The 27746-nt window shown below is 48.7% G+C and overlaps 1 protein-coding gene across 2 annotated transcripts in view; it reads right to left on the reverse strand.

The window, feature by feature from the left end:
• LOC125432826 (cartilage oligomeric matrix protein) overlaps positions 1 to 27746 on the reverse strand; it is a 49990-nt gene that overhangs the window by 15473 nt on the left and 6771 nt on the right. For both annotated transcript variants that reach the window (XR_007244552.1, XM_048496833.1), the window contains exons 3-10: positions 25897 to 25948; positions 14635 to 14807; positions 13402 to 13539; positions 11361 to 11438; positions 8701 to 8859; positions 6844 to 6948; positions 3880 to 3987; positions 2930 to 3089 (exon numbers count right to left, since the gene is read on the reverse strand). Coding sequence is in view for 1 of the 2 variants with exons in the window: in XM_048496833.1 (XP_048352790.1) it covers positions 2930 to 3089; positions 3880 to 3987; positions 6844 to 6948; positions 8701 to 8859; positions 11361 to 11438; positions 13402 to 13539; positions 14635 to 14807; positions 25897 to 25948 (973 nt within the window). In the remaining variant the exon portion in view is untranslated. The remainder of the gene's footprint in view (positions 1 to 2929; positions 3090 to 3879; positions 3988 to 6843; positions 6949 to 8700; positions 8860 to 11360; positions 11439 to 13401; positions 13540 to 14634; positions 14808 to 25896; positions 25949 to 27746) is intronic.

The raw sequence follows: 27746 nt of genomic DNA on the forward strand, positions 1-27746 counted from the left end.
GGCAGTGGGGGTGGCAGAGAGGCAGACCACAGGGCAATATCTGCCTTATTCCAGCCGGACTGAATAGCAGTCCTTCATCCGGTGTGTTAATCCCGCTCCCCACTCCCTTCAAATCCCGCTTGCCGCAACCAAAAAACCCTCTGGGACTTCCAGCCGACGGGGCTGTCGTTTCTTTGCTTGCATTCAGGCCGGTTTCTCCAGACAGACAGGAACCTCCGGCTCATTTCCCCACCTTGACCAGCCTCGGTGGCCGAAATCCACCGCTTCCTGTCGGCCGCCCGAGCCAAAAACAACCCCACATTTGGGCATGGAGTTTGGAAAACTCTGATGCCGACGGGACAGGAACTGGCCGGCAGACCAGCGGCACGGCTTTCCTTCCTGACGCTAGGTCTGGGGAGGACGCCAGGAGAAGATTCTTGCGATTCTCTGCAAAGGTTTGGTGTGGCTTGAAGGCACTGGGGAGGGCAAGCGACAGAAATAAGCCTTTAAAGAAATCCACCCGCTGCAGTTGGGACTGAATTGTGAAGGAGGGCCCCTGAGAAGCCTGTCCTGTCTCTGCTAACAGCATGGACCCCAACAGCCTGCTTGTCCAGCGGCAGAGTACCTTTCAACGGCAGGTGCTGGAGCCGTTCAGTGGCGGGGGGCCACCGCCTCCCCGACTGTGGGGGCATCGATGAGCATTGAGGGAAACAGAACTCTGGGCGGTCCTGCCTTGTTACACGGCAGATTTAACAAGCAAGAAAAGGCTAAAAGATTGTGCCCGTGTAACGATGGCTCCGTCGAATCTCTGGCCCACCAGTTACGACACTGTCTCAGATTCAAGGAAATCAGATCCAAGTATGTGAATCTTACTCCTTTACATTTACCCCATCTCCCCGATTTAATTAGATTACACTACTTGTTGGACAATCTTTAGAACATAAGAACTAGCCTGCTGGATCAGACCAGAGTCCATCTAGTCCAGCACTCTGCTACTCGCAGTGGCCCACCAGGTGCCTTTGGGAGCTCACCTGCAGGAGGTGAAAGCAATGGCCTACTGCTGCTGCTGCTGCTCCCGAGCACCTGGTCTGCTAAGGCCTTTGCAATCTTAGATCAAGGAGGATCAAGATTGTTAGCCACAGATCGACTTCTCCTCCATAAATCTGTCCAAGCCCTTTTTAAAGCTATCCAGGTTAGTGGCCATCATCATCTCCTGTGGCAGCATATTCCAAACACCAATCACACGTTGTGTGAAGAAGTGTTTCCTTTTATTATTCCTGATCCTTCTCTCTGTATGATAGTGGCAGGCTTTCTCCTGGAAATTACTAAACGCCAGTAGATTTCCTTCGACCTAACATTTATTTCCTGTACTGTATATGCTTTTAAATCCATTTTTTTTATTATTGTTGTACTGATGTCTATGCCAATAAAGGCTTGCTATGATGACTCTTGGCGGTCTGGTCTGCTTTCACTGTGCACAAATGCCCTCGTCTGGGCTCCCCAATTTTTTTTGGGCCTGCGGGCACATTTGGACCTCTGACACAGCAGGGTGGGGTAGCACAAAATGGCTGCTGGTGGGGGCGGGGCCAGCCACAAAATGATTGTCACAGCTTAACTTCAGCAACAAAGTGTAGATCTGTGTGCTGTGGTAGCAGCTGATGCCAAAGCAACATGCCTCTAGCCCACGGGTCTGCAACCTATGGCTTTCCAGATGTTCACGGACTACGATTCCCATCAGCCCCTGCCAGCATGGCCAAGTGGCAGGGATGATGGGAATTGTAGCCCATGAACATCGTAGGTTGCAGACCCCTGGCCTAGCCAATCAGCAACCTTGCTAAGACTTATCTGTCCCCACCCACTTCCTAAAAGCATTTCCTGGGCACCAGAAAAGGTGTTGGCGGGTGCCATTGCACCCATGGGCCCCGTCCCAAGGCAGATACACCACTGGCCTGATTTCATCAGACTTCAGAAGCTAAGAAGGGTCAGTCCTGGTTAGTACTTGGATAGGAGACCTCCAGTGAAGTTCAAAGTTGCTACACAGAGGAGGGCGATGGCAAACCACCTCTAAACATCTCTTGCCCTGACAAACCCAACAGGCAGAGGTGGGATCCAACCAGTTCTCACCACTTCTCTAAGTGGTTACTAATTTTTTCTGAATGCCAAGAAGGGGTTACTAAAGCAACCTCCCTGCCCAAGAGGGACTGGAGGTGCGTGTGTGCGGCGGCACCACTGTTTGAATCCCACCACCATCGGAACCTGTTATTAAAATTTTTGGATCCCACCACTGCCAACAGGGTCACCATGAAGTCAGCTGCGACTTGACAGCCCTTTTTTCCAGCAAGCGGGAGGCTTCCAGGAATCCTTGGAGGTTGGTAGGGAGTACAGTGGAACCTCGGTTTTCATTGCCTTCGGTTTTCATCGGTTTCGGTTTTCATCAATTTTTTCAGTGAAAATTTTGTCTCGGTTTTCATCGATTTGTCTCGGTTTTCATCGATTTTTTCAGTGAAAAATTTGTCTCGGTTTTCATCGATTTGCAGTAAGGTGCAGGGGTTTGTGGAGAAAAATCACCCAGACAAAGCTGTTGCAGGCCGTGTCCGCAACTTGTTTAATGACAACATGTTGCCCCATTTCAGACAAATCTTAAAGAGGCGTCAGAAACAGACCTCTTTAGACAGCTTTCTGGTGCGACATTGGTCCACTGGCTCTGAAGCTGGTCCTAGTGCGATTGTTTGTTACTGTTTTCAGCATTAAACACTATGTTTATTCAACCAAAAATGTGTTTTTGGTCTGTTTTTTGGAGGGCCTAGAACGGATTAATTGGATTGACATTGATTCCTATGGAAAAGTTTGCCTCGGTTTTCATCGGTTTCGATCGATTCTTTTCGGACGGATTACCAACGAAAGCCGAGGTTCCGCTGAGATGCAGTTCCTGAGATGCACAGATACTTACTATCTCCATCCATGTCGTCATCACACAGATCTCCCCGGCCGTCTCCATCGCTGTCCCGCTGGTCGTTGTTCTTCACGTTACGGCAGTTGTCGCAAACATCCCCGTAATTGTCCTGGTCTGTGTTCCGCTGGTCTGTGTTGCGCACGAATATGCAGTTGTCCTGTGGAGGGATTGTCGGTTCTCAGGAAGGGGGTATGTGGGGGTTAAGAACCTGAGCCTCGCTCTGCCAGGTCAGATCCAAAGGTGTATCCCTGCTCAGCAAATACTTCAGGTAAGTTCTCGCAATCTAGAAAGGCTAGGCACAGCCTTCCCTGCGTGTTCCCCTCTGCTACCTGTTCCTTGAAGGTAGACTGCCACTGAATGAGGAGGTTCAGTGTAGTGGACATGACTTTATAGCAGTTCGTGCATACTTTCGTGGAGAGCAAATCTGTCTAAATCAGGGGTCTTCAAACTATGGCCCTCCAGATGTTCATAGACAACAATTCCCATGAGCCCTACCACTTGGCCATACTGGCAGGGGCTGATGGGAATTGTAGTCCATGAACATCTGGAGGGCCATAGTTTGAAGACCCCTGGTCTAAATGAACGAATTGTGCCAAGAAACATACACTGAAACAACTAGAAAGGGGTGCCTCAACTAGTTTTTTTCTCTGCTCCTCAAACTTGCTTTAGATCGCCACAAGAAATACTAACACTTATATTTCCTGCCCCCCAAATTCTTTGCAGTCAAATATTTTAAAAGTTTGGCCCCACTGTTTCCCAGCTAGAAAATCTGCTCCTTACTCCCTGGGTTTTAAGGCAACGAGTTTCAGGTTTCTCTCTTGGGGCCATTTCCACATTTTAGGATCACTCGGAAAAAAGGCCGGATGTGAGAGACAACTTTGGAGTCAAGCACAAAACTGGGCATAAGTTTTGAGCAAACAGTGCATTCAAAAGAGCATTGTTCAGACCTCGGTATTCAGTATCCCGTCTCCATCGGCGTCATCATCGCAAGCGTCTCCGATGCCGTCTCTGTCTGCATCCTCTTGGCCAGAGTTTGGGACAGTCACGCAGTTGTCCTAAAGTGGGAAATGATGAAGAAGAGAGTTTGGATTTATACCTCACCTTTCTCTCCTGTAAGGAGACTCAAGGTGGTTTACAAGCTTCTTCCCCTTTCTCTCCCCACAACAGACACCTGGTGAGGCAGGTGGGGCTGACAGAGTTTCGAAGAACTGTGACTTGCCTAAGGTCACCCAGCAGGAATATAGGAGTGGCCAAACAAATCTGATTCACCAGATAGGACTCCGCCGCTCATGTGAAGGAATGGAGAATCAAACCTGGTGTAATGTTACCTTCCCCTTCTGATCCCATTATTTGAGGCGGTCATTTAATTTCACGATGGTGCGGTTTTCAAACTTCCTGTCAATGTCATTTATTCATTAATATAAGAGTTGCTGCTTAAAACGTATTTTATTGCTTTTGAAAATATTTCATACTTTGCTTGCTAGCACTCATGTTCCAGTCATGTGTAACAGCCATAAACATAAATTAATCCAGAGTTAGAAAAAAAATCAACATGTGTTTATTGTGTGCATCTTATGATATTATTATTATTTTGTTTAATATCACAGCTGCCAGCTCTTTAGCTGGATGTTGGCCTTTCATTACAATTGGAGCCTCACGCAGAGCCTAGGACATTGTAATGCAGTGGCGTAGCGCCAACGGGGCCAGGTGGGGTGCAACGCCCCGGGTGGAGCAGCGGAGGGGGCGTGGCCAGACCTAAGAGGGGGCATGCCAGGGTGTTCTTACCTGGGAGGGTGGGGGGTGGGAGCCCAGGAATGGCTCTGCGGCAGGGAGCAAACATCGCGGGAATCCCCTACCGCTCCACCTTTGATGTATTGGCGTAGTATTGGGGCAGATCCCAGCAGGGCTGCCTTCTGAATCTGGCAGCTGTTAATTCTGTCGATTTGAAGATGTTTCAAGTGCCATCCTAGTGTTATTAGAATTATGATTATGAGTATGTCTCATATGCTACGCTTCCCTTTGCAGGCCCAGGGTAGCTCACAACAATTTATAAATACAATAACGCAATTAAGATCATAATCTAAATCAGATGACAACGAAATCATACTAAAATACAGAGGGCAGTAAAGGTGGTTGGGAAAGAAGGCGAGTGTGAAGGAAACCCTAGTAACACAAGCGAGTTCGCACCCTAAAGATCTGAATGGTGCTATATGTTTTGAAATATCTAATATTTTTTACATTTAAACAGGACCCACAGGATAATCATATACTAACATGAAAACATGTGCTAGACTTGGAAATTGTTTTCATATATATGTATTTTCCTATTGCATCATAGGAATAACAATATAAACAAACATTTCTTTGTACCAAAATTGTACAAACCTATTGCTTCATAGAAGAGTTATATACAGGAAAATCATTTCATAATTAACAACAAATGTCAGGTAACAAACAATATTTTAGTCACAATGCAGCAATTTCAAGGTCTCATTCAAAGTTTTTTACTGTGGTGTAACACACAGTTAAATTCCCATTCATAATACTTTTATACAAGTCAAAATAGGCACTTCATTCATAATAGGTAACATTTCTTTGTAGACTCAGTCCATTAATGAAATTGGCTCTCCAGCTGATGCTATCCAAGAAGTCTCTCATAGAAAGTCAATTCAAGGACAACCTTGTAAGGGAGGACGTATATTGCAAGCAAGCATCAAACAGAACGCATTGCGCTTGATATTGTGTTTTCGGCTTTAAAAAGCCTTCTTCAGTAAAATTGTTGTATACTTATTCTAGCCGTCTTAGGGATTCTTTTGTCTTTTCTTAATAGTATGTATTAGAGCTCTTAACATCCCATGGCTTCTACCTTCTAGCACCATTCAGATCTTTAGGGTGTGAACTCGCTTGTGTTACTTTGGGAAAGAAGGAGGCCAAAAGGTGAAAAACCATAGCTGTCTCAGCCATATGCCTATTGGAACATCTCTGTCTTATGGGCCCAGTGGAATAAAACGTTGCACAGGGGCCAGGCCCAGATTTCACCTTTGACGCAAGGTAGAAATCCCACCAGAGTAAAATTAGCTGTAGAAATATAATGAGCAACTTAACAATGACTGCAGAGAAAATGCTTTTTTAAAAAATCCATCAGCCAGGGGGAAAAAAGTCTGCACAGCTTTCTGGGAACATCTTAAGCTGTCTCTAATGTAAAAACAGAGAAAGAGTCAACTGAAATCTCTGGGGTTGCCACTGGAAAGACCCTGCCTTCAGAGGGAATTTCAGCAACAGAAACCACCTCGGTTTCAGAGGGGTGCTGTGGTTAGGCCTGGATTAAGACTGGGGAAATTGAGGTTCAGACACCTATTCAGTCACGGGTAATCTTGAGCGAGCCCCTCTTTTTCAGATAGGGGCGGAGCAAGGGGGAACTCTGCCCGGGGCATGCGCGTGCCCTCTGCCCCTGCCACAGCGCTGTCTGCCCCTGCTCTGCCCTGGAATGCCCCGGCCACACCCCCGCCACGCCGTGCACCCGGGGCGCGCCCCACCCAGCCCATTGGCACTATGCCTCTGCTTTCAGTCTAACCTACCTTAAAGGGGAGTTGTGAGGATAAAACAGAGGTAAGTAGCACCCTGTGCAGCATGGAGTAAGGCCAGGGTGAGAAATGTGCTTCCTGGAGAGATGGGTCCCCAGGAGGTAGAAAATGTGAATTTCCTGCTGCTGTTTGACAACTTGTTTTTCATCTTTTTTTAAAGACAATGGAGAAAATTGATATGATATTGCCCACTACATTGCAAAATTCAGATGAGAATACTAAGGAGAGTGCCGTAAACCAGAATCCCAAGTCCCGTGGTTTGGCCCAAGAGTCAAGAGGAGTCCCTGGATAGATCCTGAGAGTTCAGGATAGGGACGCTGACCTTACCTTGCGGCATTTTTTATCGCTGCAACGTAGCTTCTCATCAGGAAATCCATCGATGTCCGTGTCTCTCCCGCAAATATAGCCGTTGCCAGCCCATCCAACAATGCACTACAAGGGAAACAAAATGGGTTGTCAGGATGGGAGTAGTGAATTGCTTATCTCTTGGGTCCCGAAGGCCACAGAGGGCGGTTATGCCCACGAGCATGTGCTTGCAATGTTGGGAGTTTTCTTTTCTTTTTTTTCTTTTTTTTTTGGGGGGGGGGGCTGCAATGATTGAAAGGGACTCAGATTTTTTCCCCCTTTTCCCCCTTCTCTCCCTTTGTCAGATTTTAGTTTATAGAAGAAGAAGAAGAAGAAGAAGAAGAAGAAGAAGAAGAGGAGGAGGAGGAGGAGGAGGAGGAGGGGGAGGAGGAGGAGTTTGGATTTATATCCCCCCTATCTCTCCTGCAGGAGACTCAAAGGGGCTTACAATCTCCTTGCCCTTCCCCCCTCACAACAAACACCCTGTCAGGTAGGTGGGGCTGAGAGAGCTCCGAGAAGCTGTGACTAGCCCAAGGTCACCCAGCTGGCGTGTGTGGGAGTGTACAGGCTAATCCAGGGGTAGGGAACCTGCGGCTCTCCAGATGTTCAGGAACTACAATTCCCATCAGCCCCTACCAGCATGGCCAATTGGCCATGCTGACAGAGGCTGATGGGAATTGTAGTTCCTGAGCTATCCTGAGCTCCCTGAGTTCTAGACTATCTGAATTCCCCAGATAAGCCTCCACAGCTCAGGCGGCAGAGCTGGGAATCAAACCCGGTTCCTCCAGATTAGATACACGAGCTCTTAACCTCCTACGCCACTGCTGCTCCTAAGACCTCTCACCATGTACTCTGCAAAAGCTCAATTGATTGTATTCCATGGACAAATAATAATAACTGATCTTCTTTGGGGTGCTGATCGGAGGCCAACTAAAACTAACACATTTAGCAAACTTCCCACTGCAAGTTTACAGTTAAATGTTTAAAACTTTGGTTTTGGGAGATGGGAAGAAGAAGAAGACTTGGATTTATATCTCCCCTTTCTCTCCTGTAGGAGACTCAAAGGGGCTTATAAACTCCTTTCCCCCCACAACAAACACCCTGTGAGGTAGGTGGGGCTGAGAGAGCTCCGAAGAACTGGGACTAGCCCAAGGTCACCCAGCTGGCGTGTGTGGGAGTGTAGAGGCTAATCTGAATTCCCCAGATAAGCCTCCACAGCTCAGGTGGCAGAGCTTGGAATCAAAGCCGGTTCCTCCAGATTTGAAAGCACCTGCTCTTAACCACTACGCCACTGCTGCTCCACTGGAACATTGATCGAAAAGAATCCCAGTCCCAAGAACTCTATCACTCCAAAAGCTTGGCCACATTAAGGCTGATCTGCCCCTGCTCTGCCCTGGAATGCCCCAGCCACACCCCCGCCACGCCGTGCACCCAGGGCATCGCACCCCACCCAGCCCGTTGGCACTATGCCTCTGCTTTCAGTCTAACCTACCTTAAAGGGGAGTTGTGAGGATAAAATAGAGGTAAGTAGCACCCTGTGCAGCTTGGAGTAAGGACAGGGTGAGAAAGATCCAGGACAGACAAAAGGAAGTATTGTTTCAAACTATGTGATTTGTGTCGCTTTCTACTATAAGATGAGGTCTTTCTACCTCACGTGTTGTTCCCTAGCCCTGACCTGCACTGGAAATCAGAAACCACCTCGATTTAAATACAAATGTTTGCGTTTTACAAAGAGGGAAGCAACCTTCAAATCTAAACCGTGCCCATTTCAATTTTGTTTATGGACCTGGAACTGTTTCAGGGGTGGGGGAACGAGCAAAGTCCCGCCCTCCTCCTTACCCTGCAGCCAAGCGTCCCGTCACGCTCGATGACGCAATCGGCTTTCTCGTGGCACGGACTCAGCTCTCCATTGGGGCATCTTCTCTCGGTCTTGCTACGGCAGCCCACAGTCTGGTCCCCTGTGAACCCAGCTTTGCAAGACCCACACTTATAGGAACCCTGCCAGAAGAAAATGTTTTGGTTATGGGCAGAGGTGGGGCATTCACAGGGACATGTGCGGGTCATAGGCCCCCAGGCGCACTCCAGCTGGTCACATGGGAGGCGCAGAATCGCCCCCCAGGTCCCTCCCTATGTTACCCACAATAAAATAAAAGAAGTACAATTTTATTTTATATTATTTTCTGTTCATTTAGTCATAAGCCCTTCGGGGGTGAGCCCGTCGGGGGTGAGGCGGCCTATAAATACAATAAATAATTGGTTCCGGTGGGTTTTCCGGGCTGTGTGGCCGTGGTCTGGTGGATCTTGTTCCTAACGTTTCGCCTGCATCTGTGGCTGGCATCTTCAGAGGTGTATCACAGAGAAAAGTCTGTTTCTCACTGTGTCTAAGTGAGAAGGGAAAGTTTAGTGTGGTATATTGTCCATGTCCCAGGGTGGGGAACCAATCATTAAGTGTTTGGGTGGGACTTGCTATGCAAAGGTGTGGTTGAGTGCACTGTATTGCGGGTGGGGTTATCAGTTCATTTTTTTTTAGTACTGGGAGCCAGGCCCACCCGCAATACAATGCACTCAACCACACCTTTGCATAGCAAGTCCCACCCAAACAGTTCATGACTGGTTCCCCACCCTGGGACATGGACAATATACCGCACTAAACTTTCCCTTCTCACTTAGACACAGTGAGAAACAGACTTTTCTCTGAAGATGCCGGCCAGATATGCAGGCGAAACGTTAGGAACAAAATCCACCAGACCACGGCCACACAGCCCGGAAAACCCTCCAGAACCAGTTGAATCCGGCCGTGAAAGCCTTTGACAATACAATTGATAATAATAATAATGATGATGATGATAATAATTGTAGATTTCACAGCTGCCAGATCTTTAGCTGGTTGTTGTAATGAAGGTTAACAACCAGCTAAAGATCTGGCAGCTGTGAAATCTATAATAATAATAATAATAATAATAATAATAATAATAATAATAATAATAATAATAATGATGATGATGATGATGATGATGATGATGATGATGATGATGATGATGATGATGATGATGATGATAATAAATGTTTAGACCATTTTTTAAGGTCTCCGTCATGTGCATGAGAATTAAGGGCATCCAGGCCTGACTCAGGAAGCTACACCCTCTGCTTCAATGTGCCTATTCAGAACATAAAGAGACTCATGAACCATCACAAAGAGTGCAGGTCTTGTGACTGTCTATACCAGCCGCACCCAGGAAGAACACCTTTAGCCGTGGCTACCACCTTTTGTCTCCTGAAGGGATTAAGTCGATAAGGTCCAAGGCAGGAGCCTTGGGCCACCTATGAGATCACCCACAGCACGGAAGACCCCTGCTCCACCCCACAATTTGCCTTCCACCAACGAGAAAACAGGACCTTTTATTATTTACCCTCCTCCTATATGTTTGAATTTGTTCCCTATAAATGGTGTTGCATGTGCCTTGTTTGGCGTGTTCGTTTTTAGTAAAGTGTTCCTAATTCAAGATCCTTGTGTCCTCATTTCCATTGGGAATCCCTCTCTTCTTGCCGGGCCGGGTTTTGCTGCCGCCCGGTTGGTACTGCTTCAGTTCAGCAGCATTAATTGTTGCTCTGGCAGCGGGTAACAGCCACAGCCCAGCCCTGCCAGGCTGTTCCTTCAGACAGCGGAGACTCTGCTGGCCAAAGGAGCAGCCTGGCTGGGACGCCGCTGGGTGCCCCTTGGTCCTGCCGCACCAGGCTGCTCCTTCGGCCAGAGGCAGCCCAGCCAGGTAAGTGGGGCAAGCGGGGGGGAGGGCACCGCCCAGAGCAGGTTTTGCCCTGGCCAACATTCCCCCCACACACACACACACCTCTGGTTTATGGACATTAGCAAAGAGGGTCATGTAGGAGTTCTTTTTTGGAGGAGAGGGTTTCTTAAGTACGTGCAAAACATGCCCCTATGTTTCTGCTGACTTTTCCCAGGGTTTTGGACATCCACAGAACCTTGGCCGTGCTCAGATACCTCTATGACTAGAAACTTTGGGATGGACAGCAGATGTTTCTCCAGATGTGCTTCCCAGGGCAGCTACCACCTCCTACTTTTTGAATGGGAGGTACAATCTCGTTCTCAAACGTTTTACTTCCTTGAGCAAGAATTTGCGCAATCAAATGCTCATAATTTTGTTGTTCTCAGTGGAAAGCAAATGGCATAGAATGGGACAGAAGATGGATTCTGGATGCCCCCACCTACCAAAAGGTCTTTTACAAATTATTACAGAACCCCTCTATAAGGAAGAAGAGTCGCCTGAACTTCTAGTGGAGGAAGGGGGAAGGGAGGGAGGGGTAGCATGCAAGGGGAGGGAGGGGAGGGGACCCGGCATCTGGACATGGCCCACCCACCCTGGCGGAGGGAGAGGGGTGGCATGAAAGGGAAGGGAAGTGAGTGAGCGGAGGGGTGGCATGCAAGGGAGGGGAGGGAGGGTGCGGGACAAAACAGAGAGAAGCCAACTGGCAAGACTCACCCGTGTATTGATGCAGATGGAGTTGGGGACACAAGATCTGGCGAGCCCCATCTCGCATTCATTGATGTCGTTGCAGACCTGTTTGTCAGACAGAGGGCACAAGAGGAAGCTCACCTCCTTGGCATGACCCCATTTGTAAAAAAAACACAGCGTGCGGAGAGAAATGGGATAAAGCCCATGGTTTGATGAATTGGGGTGTTGTGGGGTTTCCAGGCTGTAGGGCTGTGTTCCTGTAGCATTTTCTCCTGACGTTCCGTCTGCCTCTGTGGCTGGCCACTTCAGAGAATCTTCAGAACCTCTGAAGAGGCCAGCCACAGATGCAGGCAGGAGGCGTCGGAAAATGCTTCTGAAGCTACAACCATACCCACAAACCAACTCAGTAGATTCAACCGTGAAAGCCTTCGACAATGCATTTGATGAACTGTTTGTATCTTAGGGCAAGTTCACACCTTCATGTATGTATATGTGTGTGTGTGTGTGTTTGTTTGTTTTCCAATTTAGATCCCGTCCTTCCCAATAGGGCTCTGGGCAGCAAACATCAATAAAACCACATACATAATCATACAGTATAAAACCAATACCGACGCAATGGTATTATTTAAAAACATTCACAATAAACAATGAAAAGACAGATGACGATAAAACCCTAACCCACAGGGGTCAAACTCGTGGCCCTCCAGATGTTATGGACTACAGTTCCCATCATCCCCTGCCAGCATAATGCTGACATGGGATGATGGGAACTGTAGTCCACAACATCTGAAGGGCCAGACCTAACCAGACAACCAACCTCTTTGCAGCTCAGACAAACCTCTGTGCCGTCTTCAGCTTCCCACTGCTTTCCAGGAAAGGGTTTTCCCACATTCGAGACTAAGTGTTCAGAAGGAACCATACATCTATGGCAGGGGTAGGGATTGGCCATGCTGGCAGGGGCTGATGGGAATTGTAGTTCCTGAACATCTGGAGAGCCGCAGGTTCCCTACCCCTGGTATAACACACATTCTGCATGCTGAATGGGAAGTAGGTGGGCTAGGGAAAGAATCCCGCTCCTCCGGAGAACTTGGAAGTCCCCAGACAAGGTACTGACCCAGCACAAAGGAACTTGTTTTCTTCTTAATCATATATATATATGTATAATCATATATATATATATATATATATAAAAGCGTATATAAGTGTATATAATCATAGCGTATATAAGCGTATATTTAAAAAATAATCATATATATATATATATATAAGCGTATATAAGCGTATATATACACACACACACACACACATACATATGTGTATATATATATATATACATACACACACACATACATACATACAAACAAACATACATACACACATACACACATATATACACACATACACACACACACATATATACACACATATACACACACACATATATACATACATACATACATACATACATACATACATACATACATACATACATACATACATACATACATACACATACACACACATACATATATACACACACCATACATACACACACACACACACACACACACACACACACATAAAAGCTAGTTCACTGAACGTGGCTCAGACCCCAGTTATGTCTCAGTGTGGTCTTCTGGTGGGCCTCTAAGCCCCGCTGGTGGGCCTCTAAGCCTCGCTGGTGGGCCACCATGGGAAATAGGATGAGCTGATCCCTTTGGGATCTCCTGAGGATGTTATTTACTCCCCAACTTGGGGAAATAACCACTGTGCTCTTGGCTGTTCTCCTCTTGTGCCACTAACTGCATCCCTTCCTCTAATGTTTTTTTGGGGATTAACTGAACTGCAGCAAGGGGCATTGAAGAGCATTGCATGGAACAGTGAGAGGCTTTGTTTTGCTTGCTTTTCTGGGAAGGAGAGCTCTGCTTAAAGAAAGAGAAATCTGCCAGGGACACTCCCTCCCCCAAGTGGCACTGTTATGCCTGACCCTGCTTTTCAACGGAGAGTCTGCCCCACAGACGTGCACCCCTGCGCCACCATGAGGAGAACCGGTCCTTCTAGGAGTTACCTGTTTGTTGGCTCTGGCGTATGCTAAACCAATTCCTTCAAGCACTGGCCCAGTATAACCTGCAGGGCAGGGCTCACAGCGGAAACCAGGAGCTGTATTGATGCACTGGACTCTTGGGAAGCAGGGATTGGCAGTGCACTGGAAACAGAAACATTGGTCATTGTGTGCAGATCGGAATTTCATGCCTCAGACTCTACTAGTCCAGGGATTTTTTGAGACCAACAGATTAGAACTAGGCCTAGGGGATGCTGTATTCCAGGGGTGTAGTTTAATGAGGCTCAAGGGAGACCAGAGCACTTAAAAAGAGCTACTTGAGTCCCCAATTCATTACATCTTATGTAATAAGCTAGAGAGCTTTAGATGGAAACACAGTGTTGCTCATGCTCAGTTGCAGTAGAGGGATGAATTGGGTTGTACAGGCCTTAAAGTTTACTAGAAATTCTAAGTTTTCAAACAGCATTTAGGGGAAAAGAAGAAGAAGAGTTTGGATTTATACCCCCCTTTCTACCCTATAGAAGATTCAAAGGGGCTTACAATCTCCTTTCCCTTCCCCCTCACAACAAACACCTTGTGAGGCGGGTGGGGCTGAGAGAGCTCTGTGGAGCTGTGACTAACCCAAGGTCACCCAGCTGGCATGTGTTGGAGTGCACAGGCTAATCTAGTTCACCAGATAAGCCTTTGCAGCTCAAGTGGCAGAGCGGGGAATCAAACCCGGTTCTCCAGATAAGAGTACTCTTGCTCTTAACCACTACGCCACTGCTGACAAGCTTGACAAAGATTCCTCAGACAGGACAGACTTTTTTTAGAAGAAGAAGAGTTTGGATTTATATCCCCCCTTTCTCTCCTGTAGGAGACTCAAAGGGACTTACAATCTCCTTGCCTTTCCCCCCTCACAACAAACACCCTGTGAGGTAGGTGGGGCTGAGAGAGCTCCGAGAAGCTGTGACTAGCCCAAGGTCACCCAGCTGGCGTGTGTGGGAGTGCCCAGGCTAATCTGAATTCCCCAGATAAGCCTCCACAGCTCAGGTGGCAGAGCAGGGAATCAAACCCGGTTCCTCCAGATTAGATACACGAGCTCTTAACCTCCTACGCCACTGCTGCTCCTCTATGCCACTGCTGAGCCTCTTCTCTTTCCCAAAGCCAGCTAAAAGACCAAGAGAAGTGACAAAGTTTATCCCTGTCCCCCAAAAAGAAGCAAAAGGCAACATCACCCTCCTTGAAGTTTGCACTGACCTCATCAATATCCGTGCAGTGGGTCCCGTTGCCCGTGTAGCCCAGGGGGCAGGATCCGCAGCGGAAGCCGGTGGGGGTGTCGGTGCAGGTGACCCCGGGGAAGCAAGGATTCGGGTAACACCTGTTAAATGCTGTCACGCTTATCCCAGGGCCGATTGCTCCCGTGTTCATTCCTGCAAGGGAAAGGGAGAGGTAATCAGTCCACTCTTCCTCTACAAAGGATTCGGTTTCAGCCTGGGGAAAATGTCATTTCTGGGGTTGCGAACTCTTTGTTGCGAAATACCTGGAGGTTTGGAGGGTGGAGCCTGGGGAATGAAAGGTTTTGGACAGGAGAAACATCACTGGCGTATAATGCCAGAGTCCACTCAACAACAACACAAGCCTTTATTGGCATATAAAACGGGACAAAATTTTAAAACAAAACAAGGTTAAGAAATACAGTTAAAATTGCTAAAATTACTAATTTCCAGTATAAAATCTGCAACAGTTTCACAAAAGAGCACATCAGAGCTGTTCAGGAGATTGGGTATCTTATAACACTCGTGCCACTGAGAACATTGCAAGAAAATGGAATTCATGTATTTCATAGTATCATTATTGCATTTAAGGAGACATAGAAGCAAAGAATGGATTCAAAGAGTGTTTCAACCAGGCGTACGGTCCTATCACATGAGCAAACTCTTTTTAGAGCGTTCCATATTCTTAAATCTTCCCTCTGAGCAGAGCCCCTGATGGCAGCATATTACATCTTACAGTAGCCAAGGCTCTCCTCTGGGTGGGGATTAATCAGCAGACGCAGAGACATGCTGCCATGATTCCACGCTCGCATGGGATTAATAATGTAGTCGGAGAACAGGTTGTCTTGGCAGCACGAGTCACATTATGAAAATCAAGATCCAAGAGCCTATTCTTAACTAGTCTGAAGGCTTCCACCTTTGTGAGCATAAGGAGTGATTCCAAGGGGAAACCAATAGCTTCAACCTTTCTAAAGATCAACATATACCATTCTGAAATAAAGTGATCTGATAACAGAGAGGGAATATAGCTATTGGATCCCACTAGGAAATGTACATGCAGCCAATATTTACGGCCCTTATCCATGCCAAGGTTTCTAGAGTCCACTCTCCAAAGTAGCCAGTTTCTCCGGGAACTGTTCTCTGTCATTTGGGGGGGTCGGTTATAATAGTGGGAGATCTCCAGTCACTCCCTGGTGGTTGGCAACCATATTCACTCAACTGCTCATCCTCTGCCATGCTACATTTCACCATCTGATAACCATGGTTTCTGCCATCTGCTCAGGTTTCTATGCGAAAGAACACATGTGTGTGAAGTGCGATCAAGTCGCAGCTGACTTAAGATCAAGTCGCAGCTAGCCTGGGCCTTCCCCGTTAGAACACACAAATGGATCCAAATCTGGGATTTCCTCCCCCCCCCCCCCCGCTGGTTTCTACATGTTGTGAATTCTACTGTCGCCCTCCTGGGACTCCCAGTGGCTGACCTCAACGTGATATTTAGAAAAAGGGGGTCATCAGGCGTAAAATGGCTGAGCAAGACTTTGTCAACAAATCCAATTGTGTTAATTTTGATCAGGGAGCCTGTGGTCGGTAGATCAAAAGCAGGGTTGCCAGATTTGGGTGGATATTTTGGGATGGCAGAGCCTGGAGAGGGCAGGATTTGAGGAGGGGAGGGACTTCAGCCGTGATGGGATTCAAATAATTTAACAACTGGTTCCGGTGGTGGGAATTGAAATAATTTAACAACAGATTGTTTACAAGCATCGTTTTAACAACCGGTTCTGCCAAAGTGGTGCGATCCTGCTGAATCCCACCAACCATGTGCAATACTGTTATAAAAGGGTTAGAAGATTTTTAACAGGATTGCAAAGGCTGGCATAAGAGGGCAGGAATCTTGCTCAAGAATCTTTAGCAATTTCACAGAAGTAACAATGGTTTATCAAGTCAGATATCCGCTGGAAGAAAAATTCCAGTGGAACAGGACTAGGGCCTGTGAGTTATAGCAGCAGTGGCGTAGGAGGTTAAGAGCTCGTGTAACTAATCTGGAGGAACCAGGTTTGATTCCCAGCTCTGCCGCCTGAGCTGTGGAGGCTTATCTGGGGAATTCAGATTAGCCCGTGCACTCTCACACACGCCAGCTGGGTGACCTTGGGCTAGTCACAGCTTCTCGGAGCTCTCTCAGCCCCACCTACCTCACAGGGTGTCTGTTGTGAGGGGGGAAGGGCAAGGAGATTGTCAGCCCCTTTGAGTCTCCTACAGGAGAGAAAGTGGGGATATAAATCCAAACTCTTCTTCTTATAACAAAATTTACAAGGTTGCTTAAGCTCACCGCAAACATAGGTCAGAAGTTCACTTAAACAGAGCATGCTTAATGAGCTATTAAATATTAATTTTTACACCCCTGGATGAATAAAGGGCGTCGATAATGATCATAGGAAAGGAAGGGAGCTTGCTACATTTGAGGAAGGGGCTTTGATATGTTCATGATATGTAATAGGCAGATTGGAAAGATGTTAGCCAGTGGGGGAACAGAGAGGGACCATTGTGTCACAGGAATGAAGGGGAATATAATCAACTGTAATCACTGTGCTCCGAGTAGAACAGGAAACAGCACCTGCTCTGCTCTCTTTCTTAATGAAGCTGCTTTAAATTCTAACCACTGGGTTCGATTATTTTTTCTTCTGAACATGATAGAGCGGGTGGCCAAGAGTATTTATAACAAACCCATAACCATCCAGAAAAATCATAAATAAAGGTGTCTGGGTAGGGAGGCAAGCAGTGATGTAACAGTTGCTGTCTTAATTATAGGCCTAGTGAAACACCTTCCACACATGCAGAATAATGTACTTTTCAGTCCACTTTCACAAGTGTTTGAAAGTGGATTGTGCTATTCCACACAGTAAAATCCAGCTTCAAAGTGCATTGAAGTTGGATTGAAAATGCAGTATTCTGCATGTGCGGAAGGGGCCTGCACAATTTGAGCCCTGCACAATTTGAGCCAAATTTTGCAAGGTCCAGGTCTCAGTCGATAAAGAGTTTCATCTGGCCAGACACTTCTAGAACCAGGGACTACCAACCAATTGTTTCCGGTAGGGCTTATCGCCCTACCTGGCGTTGTCTTGAGAGACAGTCCTGCAGATACTCTGGCCTGAGAATGTTTAGCTTCTGAGATCTGAAAAGATCAGGCTAGCCCAGGGGTCTGCAACCTGCGGCTCTCCAGATGTTCATGAACTACAATTCCCATCAGCCCCTGCCAGCATGGCCAATTTATTTATTTATTTATTTATTGAGCTTTTATACCGCCCCATCCCAGCGAGAGGGCTCTGGGCGGTGTACAACATAAAAGGCAGCAATATAAGCAGTTAAAACATTTAAAAACAGCGAAACCCATGAGAACACTTCTAATATGTATAATAAGTTACAGCAAAATAGGTGGCGTTCAGCACTCTACTATTATAGTTCCTTCCCTCACTGGGAAGGAAATCCCATGTTCAGTCTAAAATTCCCTCCCGTTCCCAAAGGGAGGAGTGGCCCGAGAGTGTGAGGATGACGAAAGCTGACCCGATGTATCAGGGCCTGGGGAGGGGGGGGCACCATCAACGGCGGTGCCTCCAAAGGCCAGCCAGGAACAGCTCCGATCTTACAGGCCCTCGCGGAACTCACGAGGAGTCCCGCAGGGCCCGGACAGTTGGAGGGAGAGCGTTCCCACCAGGCGGGGCCAGAGCGTAAAAGGCTCTGGCCCGTGTGGAAAACCAGCCCATTATCACCGAGGGGCCAGGGACCACCAGTAGAATTAGCCTCAACTGATCCCGAAGAGGCGGTGCGGGACATATGGGGTGACGATCGCGGTCACCGAAGAATCACGATGGTCCCAGGCCGCGTAAGGCCTGTAAAGGTCAATACTAACACACCTTAAGAAGATGATCCGAGATTCCACGGGAAGCCAGATTACGCAGCTGAAGCGCCAATATAGGCTGGATGTGATCCCAGGTGGCGCTACCTGCCAGCAAAAGCGCGCCGCTTCGTGCTGGACCAGTTTGAATCTCGGATCAAAGCGCCAAAGGGAAGGCCAGCGTGAAGCGAGTTACAATAGTCTTATCTGGAGATGACCGTTGCATGGATCCCCTACACAGTGGCTGGAAGTCCGGCTTAGGAGGAAAGGAAGGGGCCATGGCCGTCGGGCCTGAAACCCGAAGGAATGGAAAAAAAGCAGCCCGGGTTGGTATGGGCCACCTGGGTCTCCATTGATAGAGACAAATCCAGGTGGAACCCCCAGGCTCACCCGAAGCGGAGGGGAATCTACGGCGCCAAAGTGACCCCCACCTCCCACACCGGCGGCTGGAAAGACCCTCCCCCCCTTCACGGCCGAGCCAGAGGATCTCCGTCTTCGATGGATTCAGTTTTTTAACCTGCTCTGCCGTAACCAACCAGCGACCGCCTCCAAACAGTGCTGTAGGAGGAGGCCACAGGGGTGGCGGTTGCTCCCCATCCATCAACAGAACGAGCACAATGTGTGTCATCTGCATGCTGATGACGAAATCCAGCGGCTTTCGAAACTCCGTACCAGCTGAGCAAAGGGGTCAGCATATAGATATTAAATATGCAGCGGGGATAATAATGCCCCTGGGGACGTTACCGCATTGGGCCGGGCACTTCGGGGAGGCTTGATCCCACGCACCTCACTTGCTGACTCCGGCCCCGGAGAAAGCTTGAGACAATCCATTGAAGGAGAGTGCCTCGCACTCCAGAGGCAGCCAAGCGGTGGGTCAAAAGGTGCGTGGTCCAGCAGCCACATCAAACGCTGCGGTGAGGTCTAACAACACCAGCGAGCCCGATCCGCCTCGGTCTGAGCTGAATCGGCTCAGATGTGTCTGCTTGGCCGGCGAGAACAGTCTCCGATCCCATACTTGCACGGCAGGGAAGGCGGACTGGAAAGGGGTCGAAAGCCGATCACGTCATCCAGAAAACAGGAAGCTGCTCCAACACCACTCTCTCAATTTGCACCTTCCCAGAGAGCGAAGATTCGAGGAGCGGAGGCAGGTAATTGGCAAGATCCTTTCGGATCTAACGATGAATGTCTTTTAGAAGATGGAGTGGACCACTGCCTCCTTCAACCATCCGGGAAGAGTTCGCTTTGCTCAAGGGAACCATTGATTATGCTCAACAGATGGGGTCGTAGCTCCGCCCGGCAGGTTTTCACAAGCCAGGACGGGCACGGATCCAGAGGACAGGTAGTAGGTCTAACAGCAGCTAAGGCTCTGTCGACAATTAGCCATGCTGGCAGGGGCTGATGGGAATCATAGTCCATGAACATCTGGGGCGCCAGAGTTGGACATGGGGCGCCAATTGGCCATGCTGGCAAGGGCTGATGGGAATCATAGTCCATGAACATCTGGGGCGCTAGAATTGAACATGGGGCACCAATTGGCCGTGCTGGCAGGGGCTGATGGGAATTGTAGTTCATGAACATCTGGAGAGCTGTAAGTTGCAGACCCCTGGGCTAGCCCGGGCTACCCAGGTCACGGTTCACTCAGAAACAGCTCTGGTTAAAGAAAAGGTTGGGGCCAGAGTAGTAAAGGGGTTAGCGTGCCGAGCTAGGAGTTGGGAGAGCCTGGTTTGGGTCCCCACCTTGTGCCACGGAAGCTCAGAAAGTGACAGTGGATCAGTCCCATAATCTCAGCCTAAACCTCACAGCACCGTTGTGAGGATAAAATGAAAGAAAGGGGAATGATGTCAGCTGGTTTGGGTCTTCCAATTGGGGAAAAAGCTGAGATATAAATTAATTAAATAAATTTGGGGGGTCTCTCATCCAAATACTTACTAGGGGCGTTTTCCCACTTACCTTCTGTCCCATGCTACTGTAGGCAAGTAGCGCAGGGTCCCCCGGCACTCCCCACTACAAGGGCGGCGACAACGCAGCCGCCCCGTTGCTGCCACTGTCGCGCCCCCTCAGTGCGCATCATTCCTGGCGCTCTTCCAAAAAGCGAGCCACTGCTTTTGGTTGTAGTTGTGGGCATTAGAACATCCTGGAGAGCTATAAAGCTGAGTGCGCTTTTCCAGAAATGGCCAGCGCTTCAGGAGCAGCAGCCCTTTGCGCAACACTCAAGAGATGACGTGGCAAGTGATGAAACGCCCTGCGTTTGACGGCACTTACCGGTATTTATTTGCTTTATTGAATTTCTATCCTGTCCTTCCATAGACAAGGTGGGGCTTGGGGCAGCTAAGAGTTCAAAAACTAGATAAATATTTAATGGAGGGCAAGGTGATCCCCCCCCCCCCAATTTGCTGGAGGGATTAAAATTGATTGGACAAAGCTGGGATGATTTGGTTATTGCTGGCTGGAGTTGTCATGAAACACCATGATTTTATGCATTTGAGCTTTGCGCAGAAATATCAAAGACCGGGCCTCTTGAATTCTACAGTCACAACTCCCCTCTTTACAGTTGGGGTGGGGTTTTTTTTTTTGTCAAACCCATTGATGTTATGAAGCCTGCTGCGTGATCTTGGGCTAGTCACAGTTCTCTCAGAACTCTCTCTGCCCATGCAGAGACATGCAATGGCAAACCACCTCTGAAAACCTGTTGCCTTGAAAACCCTATGGAGTTCCCATGAATTGGTTGTGACTTGATAGCAGCAGTGGCGTAGTGGTTAAGAGCAGGTGCATTCTAGTCTGGAGGAACAGGGTTTGATTCCCAGCTCTGCTGCTTGAGCTGTGGAGGCTTATCTGGGAAATTCAGGTTAGCCTGTGTGCTCCCACACATGCCAGCTGGGTGACCTTGAGCTAGTCACAGTTCTTCGGAACTCTCTCAGCCCCACCTACCTCACAGGTTTATTGTGAGGGGGAGAAGGGAAAGGAGTTTGTAAGTCCCCTTGAGTCTCCTTACAGGAGAGAAAGGGGGGATATGAATCCAACTCTTCTTCTTCTTCTTCTTCTTCTTCTTCTTCTTCTTCTTCTTCTTCTTCTTCTTCTTCTTCTTCTTCTTCTTTACGAGCACATCACATTGATAGCATGATTTGACTTCTTGCACTTCATGGGCCTCTGCTGTTTACATTCTTTCGCCCACGTGTCACCAGACAATGCAAGCCCCTAATCCTACCGCCATAAGAACATAAGAACATAAGAACTAGCCAGCTGGATCAGACCAGAGTCCATCTAGTCCAGCTCTCTGCTACTCGCAGTGGCCCACCAGGTGTCTCTGGGAGCTCACGTGCAGGATGTGAAAGCAATGGCCTTCTGCTGCTGCTGCTCCTGAGCACCTGGTCTGCTAAGGCCTTTGCAACCTCAGATCAAGGAGGATCAAGATTGGTAACCAGAGATCGACTTCTCCTCCATAAATCTGTCCAGGCCCTTTTTAAAGCTATCCAGGTTAGTGGCCATCACCACCTCCTGTGGCAGCATATTCCAAACACCAATTACGCGTTGCGTGAAGAACTGTTTCCTTTTATTAGTCCTAATTCTTCCCCCGAGCATTTTCAATGGATGCCCCCTGGTTCTAGTATTGCCAGTACTTTGCAAGAGAACTGCCTGGGTGCAGACATCTGCAGCAAGAGTGGGGAATTCCAGAAAGAGTTTAAAGAGGAAGGGGGAGGGGGGACTGCATCTAAAAATGGTTAAAAGATGCCGAGCCAGCTTGGGTCGAGCTGCGTGCTGCAGCCAGGTGGAAACAGCCGGCGCGCCCAATCACGCGCGACTGGGCAATTGTGGTCCACACCTTGGGTGGGGCTATCCGGTGCCGCTTCCAAACGACGGCTGGCTGGATGCGCTTGTCCAGGGCAACGTGGGGCAGCCACCTGGCAAGTCTGAACAGGCCCATTATAACACAGGCCGAGCCTCACCCGCACCCTTTGCTTTGTTTTCTCTCCCCTGCCCCTGCAGGGCGAAGGGTCACAGGACAGGGAGCCACAGAGAGTGGCTAGAATCCCATTCCTGCTTGATTATTTTTTAATTTTAAAATTCTATCCCACCTTTCCTGCCACCCCCAAAAAGCCTCGCAAAGGCAGCTCACCCTGATTTTCAGTCACCGAAATTCAAAGGCACAAACGGGCCTTAAACAACAGAAGGCAAAGCGAAGATCAGTCTAAGAGCCTTCCGAAAAGAAGGCGCCGTCAAGTCACAATCGGGTGTTCCTGGTCAGAGAGGTTCAGAGGTGCTTTGCCGTTGCCTGCCTCTGTGGAGCGACCCTGGGCTTCCTCGGTGGTGTCCCATCCAAGTACTTATCAGCGGAGTTTAAAGCGGAGTCACTCTGGTAAGATGAGAAGGTCTAGTAGTCTTCTCACACTCACTACAACCTTCTAGCACTCTTGGAAAAGAATATTCTCCACGCAAGATGTTCATTCCATAGGAAGGTTTTACTTTAGCAGTTGCAAGGTTACACAAGTCTATGCTATACAAGACTATAAAGCTATACAGAACTCTTCAGCAAGAACAAAGTTGCACACTGAGCTTAACACTCTGAACTCAGACTCAGAACTTAGCATATACAATTCATTGGTTCTTATACATCCAACAAGGATACTTTCCCTCCACCCCGGCAACAGCCTCTCATTGGTCTAGAGCAGTGGTGGCGAACCTTTGGCACTCCAGATGTTATGGACTACAATTCCCATCAGCCCCTGCCAGCATGGCCAATTGGCTGTGCTGGCAGGGGCTGATGGGAATTGTAGTCCATAACATCTGGAGTGCCAAAGGTTCGCCACCACGGGTCTAGAGTCAGAGTGGAACTCACCAATCATGTTAAAAGTTAACTGTAGATACTTCGCCCTAGACCCGTGGTGGCGAACCTTTGGAACTCCAATTGGCCAAGCTGGCAGGGGCTGATGGGAATTGTAGTCCATTACATCTGGAGTGCCAAAGGTTCGCCACCACTGACTGCTTCCAAGGCTGCTCAGGCTACAAGAAGAAGCCAGCTTCTAATACAGTGACCAGATTCTCTACCTGGCATTTCAAAATTCAGTTTTTAAAAGATGCAGATAAAAGCCCCAAACACCAGAGGGCCAGGGAGGATCAAACCCACCCACAGACACCCGCCTTGCCCCACTGGAAGGATTGACTTAACTCCTCAAGCTCAGAGGGGATGATCAGGGCTGTTGGAGAAAACCTTATAATCATGTCCGTGCCACTAAACAGGACCCTCACCCTTGCCAACCATTCTGAACATCTGACGGAGATGACATTTGAAGGAGGATTCTCTGGTCGACCCAAGTGTCCAAAGTGGACGCCTTTCCCTTATTGTGGCAGTGGCGTATCGCTAATAGGAACATGGGGTATCCCATGTCCCTAGGTGCACGCCATTTCATTCTGTGGGGGGTGCCTCTGCACATGACAAAACAGAGTGCGCCTGAGCTGCTCACTGCCGAGCCCCGCCCCCTCCCAACCTGCAGGGAAGTGTGGGGCGGGGCTCAGCAGAAAGCGGCCATAGCGCCCCACCCTCCTGGCCTACCCACAGGCCAGCTTCTGCTGAGGGCAGGGTGTTACCGCAGGCAGCCCAGGTGGGTGCCATGGTTCAGGCTGGTCCAGGAGCCCATCAGAGCCACCCATCCGAGCCACCCTTCCGAGCCCCGTCCTCCGCATCCTCCCTGCTGGCTCCGGTAAGTGGGGCGCAGGAAGCCAGGACATGGGGAGGCAATCATGCCCCCGGGCACCATTTAGGCCAATATGCCACTGTGTGGTGCATCGATTCTTACCATAGACCTTCAATGTACAGTTGCCAGCTCCAGGTTGAGAAAGATATCTGGAGATTTGGAGGTAAAGGAAAGCAGGATTTGGAGAGGGAGGGGAGCTTCCAAAGCAGCCATTTTCTCTGGGGAATCGGATCTCTGTCGCTTGGAGATCAGTTGGAGTCCCAGGAGATCTCCAACCAACCACCTAAAGGCTGGTTACCCTAAATCTGTACCATGTTCAAGAGCTAGGACACAGCAGCTAAAGAGGTACGGATCCATAAACTAACCCGAACAGACGCGTGCTCAGTTGCAATCGAGACATCAGCCCTTCTAAGACCCAGTTGAAATTGTGGACCTCACATGTAATTCCCTCCCCCCTCAAAAAATACTTTCAGACCAAAACTGTCTGAAAATAGCTATTTGTGTTTTGTGGGTTTTCCATGGCCACACAGCCTGGAAAACCCACAGAACCTTGCTGGGCATGGTTTTCTGCCTGTTTGCCCTCCCTTTGCATTTTCACAGTTGTGGATTCAAGTTTACTTTCTTCTGCACATGCCATGCCGTTGTCATTGTGGTATCGCAGCACCCTCCTTTTTATTTTATTTTTTTGTGCATGTTTATGTCAATATGGTGTCACAGCGATAGTTTCAGTAGGTTCTTTGAATTCCCAGCTTTCATTTTTTTAAAAAGTAAGTCTCTATCTTCTTCCCCAAAAAAGCTATAAAGAAAAAGGTAGATCTTCACGAGGGAAGAGGCTAGAGATTTACTTTAAAAAACTAAAGAAAGCCGGGAGTACATAGATCTATCATTATAAGCATGTGTAAAAAAAATGAAAAGGGGGGGGGGGTGCTGTGCCATCATCAATGACAATGGCACCATCCCTTGAAAACCCTGACTATTTGAGGAACGCGCAGAAGAAAATAAACTGACTTCCCGGCTGTGAAAATGCAAGGAACTGCAGACATGCAGAAGAATCCTGCTCAAATCGATTCCACTGTTTGTGAATCGACAGCCATGAAAATCAGGAATCGGTTGAGCATGCAGAAAAGCACCATGTTTTTGTAACTACATTTACTGTGTGGCCGTTCTCCGCCCCCCACCCCCACCCACCCCACACACAAACATGTAAACAGTGGTGAGATTCAAATAATTTAGCAACCGGTTCCGATGGTGGGATTCAAATAATTTAACCACTGGTTCTTTACAAAGCACCATTTTAAAAACCGGTTCTGCCGAAGTGGTACGCACCGGCTGAATCCCACCACTGCATGTAAAGGAACTGGAGTTTAGTGCGGATGGATGGGGAGAAGCTCTTTTCGTTTAAAATCCTTGCAGTTCTGGAAGGGTTGGTGTTTGTGCTCCAAATAGCTGTTTAAATCAATTTTCCATAATACAAATACAAGCACTGTCTTGTGTTCTTGACACCTGTGGGACGTTATTCTCTGCCACGAGCAACAAGACTCCATCACTGAACTGCCAAAAAGGCTCATTGGCTGCAATTCCTGGCTGCGGCCTCCTCATTTCCCTTTTCTCACCCCCTCCCCCAATTCAATAACCCACTACACAAACGTAACAAAGGACAACTTACCACATGCGTCACACTCCATCACAGTGTTCTTCAAGAAGGTGAGTTCCTTGATCTAGGAAAGTGTGAAAGGGGAGGGAAGGAGTTAAATTCTCTAGAATTTGTGAAGCTTAAAAAAAAACAAGTAATGAGAGTGTTTAAGCACAGGTGAGAAGAAATGATTTTGCTGCCAGGAGATCCCGTCTGTTGTGTCTCTGCATGAGTCACTGTTTGGGCTGTGGCACCTTACTGGAGTGAGTCAAGTCCAGAACACCTAGGCCCTCTCCGCACTCACAAGGCGACTCAGGTTTGACTCGTGTCCGCGGAAATTGTCACCTGAGCTGGACTCCACCGTTTCTCCGCACAGCAGCTGACTCGTGTCGCCGGAGCCGAGTTCAGAGGGCGGGATTACCTCCTCGCGTCTTCCGCTCCTCATTCCCAATTGGCTGCCATTCTATGGCGAGAAACGTGAGTGCGCGTCCCTTTTTCCCCATTTACCGACGTAGGAGCTACATAGAAGGATTTTTTTAAAAGGCGTGCTTCTCGCTGCCACCACGAGTCTCCCGTTCTGTGCATGGCTGAAAATACTGCACTGTGATTGGCTGGCTGGCAGTGTCGAGGCGAGGGAGATTCCGCACTCCACCAGCTTTGGCTTGAGTGCAACCCGAATTCACCAGGAAGTTGCACCTCCCAGTCGAGCTCAAAAATTTAACGGTGAGAGGGGGGGAGCCGAGACAGACATGAGTCGAACGCTTCGGCTGTGCTGAGTACCCGGGTCGGACCTATGTCAAACTAAGGTCGAATCCTACAGTGCGGAGGGGCCCTTAATCACAGAGATATGCTTCATACAGAGACCCAACAGGCAGCCTCCTCTGTGAATTTAGGGAGAGCCCCCCATGTCTTAGTGAATAAGTGTCTACTTTTCACGCAAGAGGCCCCAGGTTCAATCTCCAGAGAAAATGTGTTCACAGGAGCAGCAGTGGCGTAGGAGGTTAAGAACTCGTATATCTAATCTGGAGGAACCGGGTTTGATTCCCAGCTCTGCCGCCTGAGCTGTGGAGGCTTATCTGGGGAATTCAGATTAGCCTGTGCCCTCCCACACACACCAGCTGGGTGACCTTGCGCTAGTCACAGCTCTACGGAGCTCTCTCAGCCCCACCCACCTCACAGAGTGTTTGTTGTGAGGGGGGAAGGGCAAGGAGATTGTCAGCCCCTTTGAGTCTCCTGCAGGAGAGAAAGGGGGGATATAAATCCAAACTCTTCTTCTTCAGCCAGAGATCTTGGAAAACTGCTTCAAATACTGAGTGAGGTGGTGGACCCAAAGTTTGATCCTGCAGAAGATTCCTGGTCAACCCCCCCCCCCCCCGCCCACCCCGGGCTTGGCTTCCCAGTATTTCCTGATATGAGAGAATGGCAGATTTAAACCCATCTGTTCACTTCTACAGCCACTCCTTCTGGGGGCTTTCCCCACTTACGTTCTGCTGCGCGCTACTCCAGGAAAGTAGCGTTCGGGGTCAGTCAGCACTCCCCCGCACTTGCAAAGGGGGGGCAACCAACGCCCTTAGCCCTTGGCAGCTGCGCTCTTTGCACCACCTCAAGCGTCTCGTCATTCCCTGAACACCAAGCTGAAAGAAAGCGGCACCTTTGATGACCCGCACAGAATCACGGGGTCGTGGGGAACAGGCGTGCCAGGAATAATGATGATACACGGCTGAACTGAGTAGCGAGAGCGGCGCGCAGCAGAAGGTGAGTGGGGAAACCCCTCTGGTGTCAGTAATGCTGGAGGGAAAACTCAGAGGAAAGATATTCACCTGGAAACCGGGGTGGCCAGAGGGAGCGTGGGGAAGGCGGGCACGTAACAGGCATTTCCCAGT

The sequence above is a fragment of the Sphaerodactylus townsendi genome, linkage group LG05 (genome assembly GCF_021028975.2).
Source record: "Sphaerodactylus townsendi isolate TG3544 linkage group LG05, MPM_Stown_v2.3, whole genome shotgun sequence".
Lineage (NCBI taxonomy): Eukaryota > Metazoa > Chordata > Lepidosauria > Squamata > Sphaerodactylidae > Sphaerodactylus > Sphaerodactylus townsendi.